The sequence below is a fragment of the Glycine max genome, chromosome 5 (assembly GCF_000004515.6).
Source record: "Glycine max cultivar Williams 82 chromosome 5, Glycine_max_v4.0, whole genome shotgun sequence".
Lineage (NCBI taxonomy): Eukaryota > Viridiplantae > Streptophyta > Magnoliopsida > Fabales > Fabaceae > Glycine > Glycine max.
The window spans coordinates 2,721,623-2,731,054 of NC_038241.2; the positions used below are offsets into that span (position 1 = coordinate 2,721,623).

The following is a 9,432-nucleotide window of genomic DNA, read 5'->3' on the forward strand; positions in this document are numbered from 1 at the left end:
AACATAGTTAATCTAACTCCTGTGTCAATCTGTCTTACACTTTATAACACTAATACAAAGATACACTTACTCTTTGTTTGATTTAAAGAAATGCAAAAAATGAAAAAAATAAAAAAAATGAAATATTAAAATTAAAATAGAATATAAAAATATGAGACTCACGTTAATATTTAAAACTTTCATCTTAAATTCACCTAAAAAATTTAGACCAAACACTATCTTAATCTAACTATAAAAACAGAAGAAGTACATAGTCAAGAAAATCCAAGTAAACCTAGTCAACAGTCTAACCCAGGAGAGCACAAAAAAGTAGATTTTATTTTTATTTTTACTTTTACCTATTGACCCAAGGTGAAAGCAAATCTAACCTCACCAAATTCCAGATTATTTTACCTCTCTATCACTGCCACTGCCAGTGACCACTACTTCTCCCTCTCTCTCATCACTTTGCTTCAAAGTGTTTTTCTTTTTCCTATTTGCAGTGAGTGACATTGATTCAGATGAGCAGCTCATAGAGATAGAGTACACTCACACTTGGAATTGAGGGTTTGGATTGGACCCTTTGGTCCTTCCTCTCTCTTTTTTCTTTACTCTTTCTACAATCTAATGGTAACCCATGAATCTTGATCCTCTACATGTAATCTCAAAATAACTTCCCTAAACCCTAATTTGATCTCCGTCGCCATGGCCAACGGATCCCCTCCTTCAGTTCCCGGCCAACGATCCTCGCCGGAACCCAATCCTCCGAACCATGTCTCCGATTCGAAGGAGGAAACCGCCGCCGCTCCTCCTCCGCCCACCACCAGGAGCACCCGCCCCTCCCGCGCGTGCACCATGCGCGCCGCCTCTCGCCTCCATTCCTCGCCGGCGCCGGTAAAGAAGGAGGCGCCTGCGAAGAAGGAGGATTCGCCGCCACCGCCGCCGTCGCAATGCAGCAAGATCGTGACTCCGCTGGTGGAGCCACCGTCGCCGTCGCAGTTGCCGCGGTGGAACCTGCGGTCGATGTGGGAGTTCGCTTCCGTGCTGAATTTCATGCATGTGAGTTGCAAAGTGTAATCTTTCTCTTTGGATTGCGTTTTTTTTTCACTGTGTTTTCTGTATGCTGAAATGTTGTGCCTTTCTGCAGCTGTTTAGGCCTCTTTTGAATATCTCGTTGGAATTCTCTGCAGAAGAGTTCGAGACAGCTCTTCTTACCCCCAACGAGACTTTGTTTCATATACATATGCCTTTGCTAAAGGTTGGTTTTTTTTTTTTTTTTATGTTTATGGAATTTCATCACTCTTCTGTGAATGTAGGTATTAATCTTTTGTGGATTGAGTTTGTTTAGAGCCTGTTGTTGTGGTGTGGTTTTACTCTGCACATGTTTAATTAGTATTCTATGATTGTGTTTCTTTCTGTTTTGTGCTGAATTCACTTATTTTCAATGCTTATACTCCAAATTTGCTCCTTAAATTGCAGAATATGGTTTTGTAACCTGTTTGAGTTGGATGCTTAACTGTAAAGAAATTTCAGAGTTATGAAGTAGGGTGTTTGTAATTATGGCATGCTCATAGGATAGGAAGGTGCTGTGGTTGGAAGAGAGTAGAGTGGATTAGACAGACATTTGCATTGGTGTTGTTTAGTCTTAGTGCAAGCATAAATGTAGCTATATGTTTTCGGATGTTTTTATGACAAAGGTGAGAACTTGTGTAAATTTTCTAATTGAATGAGTTGAACCCAGATCATAAACTCGAGGAATTTCCAGCAGTTGGGCTGAATCTTTATTTGATGTGGTAGTTGGCTTCTGTAATACTGGATTTGATGGAAGGAATCCAAAATTGAAGCTTTGTTATTATTAGTTTTTAAATTACATTAATAGATTGATGACCTTGCAATGAATTTGGCTAATATAATATTCTGAGATGGATATAATTGTTTGTGACTGATTGCTTAATTGAGTTTGACAGAGATTTGTGAGTAGAAAGCAGCTTGACAGAGGTTTTTATTACAAGTATGAGAAGCCCTTTATTCAATAGCTAAAAGATAAATATGAGTTTGCATTGTTCTTGCATCTCCATACCTTCGCATAGCGAAGAGCCTCTGGGCAATGGGGTACGAAGTTTTAATGTTCTTGCATCTCCATGCATGAATGTTAAATTGGGGAGTTGTGATAACTGATAAGCTGATCTAAAGGCCCATTTCCCTGCTGAAGCATGGGATGCAAGTGCAACCATGACGTTTGTTTATTCCATGCAGTTGTCACTTTTAAGAACAAAAATGGTAGTGTTTTCTTTATGAAATGGTTACAAGCTCCAATACAATTTGCATAAGTTTTAATATCAATGTGTTGACTTTGGCCCCTCGCTTAATGTTCTAGATGCAAATCAATCTCAAAGTTGCTTTTGCAAGGGGTAATATATACTAAAAGGAAAGGCCAATTTAGAAGATTTCTCTAAACTTTAGGGTACAAAAGTCTTGTTTGTAATGTCCCTGATTATTGACTTTTCGGTGGCTCTCACATTATGACACTTCACACGATAACACTTCATTCAACATCTTTGTTGGTTAAAACTTTCCACTAGTCAGAATCCTCTGTAAATAATCCTTTCCAAGATCTCAAAAATCAGTTTTGCCTGCTTTCAGGATCAATGATTGACCTCACAAACCAATACAAGATTTTTCAGCGTGTTTTGTTCTCTCACACGTTTTCTAGGAAACTTTCCAAAAGGTCATCCATCCCATAACTACTCCAAGTTAAGCACGCTTAACTATGAAGTTTTTAAGTGGTGGGCTACCGAAAAGTAGATGCATCTTGTTGGTATAAGTAGTATCAATTAATTCATTTATGTCATCCTTAGTTGTTCAATCTCATACCTATACAGCCTTTGAATCTCTTTCATTCTGGTATGATTTGATTGGGATGTTACATTGTTTGTACCTAATTACTACTGAAAATTTTCTAACTTGAACTGTAGTTTCCTACAAGGTTCAAATATTGTGACTTGTGAGAATAGTATACTCTGAAAAGTTTGATGATTTAACACTTTATTGTGATGTTCCTGTGCCTATAAATGTATATTAAAGGCAGGATACTTCACCAGTCCCTGATCTCAGTCTAATGAGTAATGGACTGAATCAAAACAGTGGTGTTACTTGAACTTATGTTTATGACTTTATATAAATTATGTTTTTGACTTGAGTATTGTAAAATCATCAACGTTGCACTAGTCTCTATTAAATCAAATGGGGGGAAGTCAAGGCTGTTAATTGTAAGCAGTCGTACAGTTTCAAATCTCAAAAGAGGTGTTTGAACTTTGAAGTTGTGGATTTAGCTGTAATTCTTCTGCAATGATCTTTCTCAAGGTTTATTCCTTTAGAAAATCAGTACTTTCTTCTCCCCATGTGTGCAGAGCTGCTACTGGTCTGATAATAACATATATTAAACATTTTGATAGGCAATCCCTCCTATTACACGAATGGCACTCACACGCGATACTTGGATAACCGTATTATGCAGGAAATTGAGAGATTGGTGGCATTGGGTAATAAATTATTCTTAATCAGCAAGCTGATATTTTATAATAATTTATATTCTACAATTTCTAGAGCTAATAAGATGATGAAATTCAAATGTAGGTTGCCGATGGGGATCTTCCAATTGTTGCTTCACATGGGTAAGTGTTCATGCAATTTTTGTAACCCTAGAATCTTAATATTCGTATATCTCAAGTCTCAGGTTATGCTAATGTGACAGGGTGGAGATTGAAGAATATAAATCACTTGATCCAGGGGTCCGTGTTGTCATCTTAAAAGCATTATGTGACATTCGTGTGGAGGTATGTTTTGTTTTTCTAATATTCATCTATCTATATCTTTTTTTATCTTAAATGGGTGAACTTTGGTATGGTAGAATGATCTCCCTTTATGTGATATCAGCTTGAATCTTAATGGATGGTTATATACAAAGTCCATTCATGCTGTTCACTGAGTCAAATGCTGTTTATGTTCTATGCATGGCATTGTCTCTTTATTTGGCTTATTTTGTCATGCTCCTTCTATCTTTCACATAAACGAGTCTGTTATGCTTGCGTATCTAACAAGTTGTTATATCAGCATCAATATATTGTCATGTCATATTACTAGAGTAGTGCTGTTTAGTATGAACCAATTGTTGCAAAAGGGAGCACAAATATTGGAAAATAACTGACCATACATGGTGGGTCCTTGTAAATTGCTCCATTTCTGTTACTCTGCATCCTTTTTCTTTTAACGTTCTCAACCAATGATATTCATCTGTACTATTTTTACAAAAATTGTTCATACCAAACAGCATTTTCAATATTACAATCCACACATGTGTGGCTATGTTCTATTTTCTTTTTTTGAGGGCCAATGAATTTTGTCTCTTTTTAGGCCTCCTAGAATTTTTAAGGGGTCAGAGAAGCCAGGACCCCAAGATCAAAACTCACTGACTGCACCCTCAATTCCGCAAATGTTCTTACTCTGTTATCCCTTTTCGTATTGTATGAGTGATGTAATGATCAAATTTAAGTAATATTTTGCAGCAAGAAGATATCCGAAGTTATATTGACAACTCAATTAAACACGGTGTTCAGCTTTCAACATTCCGTAAAGAGCGTATTGGAGGTGATTCACATGGAATTTCTTATTGGTAATAAACTTTTGTTTTTGTGACGTCATGGTAAAATTTTGAAATGTTATATTACAAAGTATTGTACATTTAGGTCTGGTTTTATCATTTGAAATTTGACTGGTGCAGGTATGAAGATGACCCCATTATTGGTCATAGGTTGTATCGAGAAAAAAGGAAAACTGAAGTGGTTCAAATGAAGAAAGGGAAACCAAGAGGTTCCCAGGTTCTTTCTAATACATCATACCAGTGGGAAGCAGTTGCTACCAATTTTGATGAATTTGAAGATGTTTCTGTAAGTTACTAAAGCTGGTTGATCTCCATTCATTTTAGTGACTTACTTATCACTTAAACACAGAACAACTAACATGTTTGTTGTAATTGTTGGATGGCTTGATTGGAGTTGGGACATTGGTGTTTTAGATAATGAATCACTTAATAAATTTATAAGTAAATTACATAATAGTGTTGTTATGTTGGAAAACACACACTAGTTATGATTAGAAACCCAAATCAGTACTCTAAGCAAACTTTGTTAAGGCAAAAAAACATTAACTTTGTTGGAAATCCAAATTATGTTTTATCCCTTTATTCTGAACATGTTAGGTTCACAGCTTATCAGAATCTAATAATAATTCAAATGAAAACTTGCTTGATTAAAATTACCAAAGCTTCTTATTTCTTACATATTTTATTGATTGTTTATTTCATTATTTAATCTTACAAAGAAAAAAGAACATCATTTACAATTCGTTTGATACTGTGGAAAAGAAGAGGAAGGAATGATGATGGAAGGAAAAAATGAAAAAATTCAATATTTCCTTTGTTTGGTAGGACATACCAACATGGACAAGGAAGGAAAGAAAGAAAATATGTGGGCTCTACCTAAATATTTTTTCTTTCCATTTTAGAGAGAGACAGCGGTTTATAAGAGTATAAAGACAAAAATACCCTTATTTGTGATACATTTCCTTTTTTTATTTGGGATATTTGTGTTGTTTTATATATATATATATATATATATATATATATATATATATATATATATATATATATATATATATATATATATATCTTTTTTCTTACCTTCCACTATTTAAGCAACCACACAACCCACAAAATTCTCACTTTCTACTCATTTTCTTTCCTTCCCATTTATTTACTTTCACTTTCTTCCCTAAACCAAACATACCATTAATGCCCATGGGTTCACAGAAGCAAACATATGAAGTGATAAAGCGTGATTTCTGAAAATTCTGCAAAGATTTTCTTTAATATAATAAATTGCTAAACAAATGCAGTGTTTTTTTACTTGGTACTTATTGGATTTAACAGTTTTTACTCAAAGGCAGGCAAAATCTTCCTCATTCATGTTGTGGGTGGTTCTCAAAATTCCAAGACATCTTTGTAGCTTTGTTATGTAGGTTTCATAATACCTGATTCTAATGTTTGTAGCTAAACCTTTATTGATCTCACAAGCAAACATTATAAATGTTTGTAGCTAAACCTTTATTGAATTATAATTATACTCACTGCAGTCTTCATCTGTACTGCAAACTACAGAGGTCAAAGTTAGCTGTTTCTATTAATTAATGAGATTGAATGTTCAAAGTGGAAGCATTTTTCCTGTTCAGTTGTTTTATGATTTTGCTCTTTTGGTCAATGTTATTTTAGCAGATAAAACTTTATCCAGATGATTGGATTCACCCTTATTTAGCTATTTTCTTTACATTGAGCTGCGTCACATGAATTTAATCAATTCTTTCATCTGCTCACACAGGAGAAGCTTTTCTCAAGTAAAAACAGAACAGAGGCTTCCATGGGAAAAAAGCTGAAGATAGACATGCTTCCTGAAATTGAGAAAGTTCACAAGGTACTCTAGGGTTGAGAAATTTGAGAAGAACTGGTGTTTGTAATACTAAATTCAAAATGATACCAAATTGATTTGTTTGGCACAGAAAAAGGAGAAGTTGCTGAAAAAGCAACACAGACAAGCTCTTCTGCTTGAGAATTACTTGGTTGTTGACGGGCTTGGTCCTGGGCGTTCTCTTCGTGACAGGAAACCTGTTACCTACACTTTTGGTAAGAGCATGAAAGTTTATAACTGGAGCCAATTTTTTCATGGTATTGGTAGTTAATGCGTACATTATAGGCTGATTAGTCTGCACTCCTTTTGTATAAATGTTAGAATATCTGAAAAAACATCTCATAAATATCTTGATTCTATCCTTGAATGTTTTAGTGCATCTTACATGATCCTTATATTGGGGAAGCAATTTGGGGAGTTGTTTCCCGACATTTCCTGATTTGTTTTCTTATTTAATTAAGATTAATAATTTTATTGTATTAATGAGCTTGGGCTTGTTCTAGTAAATTCTGTACTAGTACTTGGGATAAATAGGACCTTTGATAAATAGTACTTGGGCTTGTTCTATCTTGGAACTATCTCAATTTGATAAACAATGTCACATTGAATTTTTCATCTCTACCAGTCAGCTTGTTTCAACATGGTAATTTTTTTTTAATAAAAATCTTGAATTCTTTATTTCACACTCAGTTCTTGGGTAATTTAAGAGGATAGGCCCTTTGTGATGGTAAGATTTTGACCTTGTGATTTGGCAGTCCTTGGTTTTAGGCATATGGAAACAACTCCCCTCACAAGGGTAAAAGCGTATGTAACCTTTCCCATTATCGCAATGGTTGTAGATTTTTCTTTTTCAAATCATGGTGGTTCAAGATCCAAAAAACAAGTAATTTTGGTTGTCTTCCCTTGTAGATTTTTCATTGTCACATTTTTATGCAAGATGCAACTTCATACATTGGCATTCTGTAAAAGCTAAAGTTGTGTACTTTTTTTTTTACATTGAGCATGATGGTCTGAACCTATGATTTGCAAATTATCCAAAACGCGTACATCTAACCCACTCCTAGTGGTTTTGTTCAAATTGTTATGCCTGAACTTCCTGATTTTCTTTTTGGTTGGACTCAAATCCACTTACACCCTCAGAAAATCACTATGTTCTTTTTTTATGTTAGCCTAACTTTTGAAATTACTGTTATTGCAGATGATTATGATCGGTCAATCAATGAGGCAATTAAAGTAACCAAGTATGCACTTATATCCTTTCTCTCTTTGTCATGTATATGTGGGGAAGGAGATGGGTTGGTAATATTCATTCGTTTGTTCCGTGTACTCATGGCTTATGTATCTGTTTCTTCCATTTTCAGGCAGAAACAGCCATCTCCAGAATGTATGCCCAGGAGAGAATCAGTAGCAAAAGCTGAAGCTTTGTCTAATGGTAAATATGGTCCTCCACATGCCACACAAGATCGGAATTTTGGTATACCATCTCCAGAATCATCTGATTCTGATGATGACAAAGAAGATAATGAAACTGACAACTTGGATCGAAGGTTCGCAGTTTTTGTTTCTTTCAGATATGTTCAAGTGTTTTCTTCCAAATTTTCACTAATAAGTTCATTTTAACATTAGCAATCGTCAAAGACGGAGACCTAAACGGTATTCAGAAAGAGAGTTTGTTGAAGCAGTATCAGATAATGAGGCAGACTTCGACAGTGATGATGATATTGTTGGAGAAGCCGTATATGATGAAGAATATCTCAAGAAACGCAAGCAGAAAAGGATGTCTTCTAGTAGCTCTGAAGGAGATGAAGAATATCAGTGGGACGAATACAATGTTGAAGATGAAGAAGAAGAAGATGATGACGACGATGACGATTCCTTGAGCATCAGTGAGGATAGTGACAAGCCTCGTAAGGTCAAACAGCTGCAGTTGCATGGTCGTACAAGGAGAGAAACCAAACTCAGGTCTGTGGGTGAGATACAATCGGGTCTAAGACGTAGTAAGAGGGCAACTAAAAATCGTATAAATTACCGACAATGTGAGGTATCAGAATCAGAAACAGAGTTTATCAAATCTGAGAAGTCTAATTCATCAGCTGATCACTCAGATCCCAATGAGAATGGTGAATACATGATGGAAAGTGAAGATTCAGATGACAGTGATAATGAAGAACAAGAAATGAAAGTAGATGACCCTGTTACATATCCTGCAGTAGAAGAGAATGAACAAAACCAGCCTCCTGAAAAATTAAGTAGTCCTGGTCAGGAGGAAGTTGAGAGCAGCACAGGAAAGAGACGCTTCCTTGATTTGAATGAGCTTGCCCCTAGCACTGGTTTCGATGATGGTCCGAACACAATAATGAAAGATGAAGACAATGATTACTGAAGCTTCCCATTATGCTTGAGAGCAGGGAGTGCAGTTTCCTATCAGGGAGGCCAATGTGTATGTATGATGATAGAACTATAAATTTTGTTATAAGTCCCAGAGGAAGTTATGAGCAGGTCTCTTCCTGTGGCACAATCTAAGCAGCCCTTGGTCCATGCTTTGCAACCAGAAGCAGCGTGATACTCAGTTATGTAGATTAGATAGTCATTTTTTTTATAGTATTTTTACATTCAAAGGGTCCTCCAGAAATGAGAAATTGTTGGGCGTTATTCAGCCCATCCAATCCGTGTACAATAACTGTAACAGGTACTTTAAAAAAGATGTGGATTTCAGATTATCATGCCCCGTACTTTAGCTTCTTTTTTTTTTCTTCTTGAATTTGATACTCATTACTGATTAGCATCACAGTAGAAGAATAATATTTATAAAAAAAAAAATCAGGTTAATTTCATACAGAACATAATATTAGGTTAATCATAGTGAGGAGGGTGTCAATACCGCCACAATTACAAACTACACAAATGCTATTCAGGAAAGGAGAATCTAGAGGAA

The 9,432-nt window shown here is 35.6% G+C and overlaps 1 protein-coding gene across 1 annotated transcript; it reads left to right on the forward strand.

The window, feature by feature from the left end:
- The first annotated feature begins 347 nt into the window (after positions 1 to 347).
- On the forward strand, positions 348 to 9,217 carry LOC100795519 (DDT domain-containing protein DDR4). Its single transcript, XM_003525008.5, has 12 exons — positions 348 to 1,038; positions 1,127 to 1,237; positions 3,435 to 3,521; positions 3,616 to 3,653; positions 3,734 to 3,815; positions 4,545 to 4,651; positions 4,760 to 4,925; positions 6,411 to 6,503; positions 6,589 to 6,712; positions 7,696 to 7,738; positions 7,859 to 8,044; positions 8,124 to 9,217. The coding sequence occupies exons 1-12, from the start codon at positions 685 to 687 to the stop codon at positions 8,878 to 8,880; spliced, it is 2,148 nt and encodes a 715-aa protein (XP_003525056.1). The 5' UTR covers positions 348 to 684; the 3' UTR covers positions 8,881 to 9,217.
- Positions 9,218 to 9,432: the final 215 nt, after the last annotated feature.

Coding starts and splice junctions, on each gene's coding strand:
- LOC100795519 (XM_003525008.5), top strand. CDS start 685: ATGGCCAACGGATCCCCTCCTTCAGTTCCCGGCCAACGATCCTCGCCG. Junction 6,713..7,695: donor ACCTGTTACCTACACTTTTG/GTAAGAGCATGA, acceptor CTGTTATTGCAG/ATGATTATGATCGGTCAATC. Junction 8,045..8,123: donor ACTGACAACTTGGATCGAAG/GTTCGCAGTTTT, acceptor TTTTAACATTAG/CAATCGTCAAAGACGGAGAC.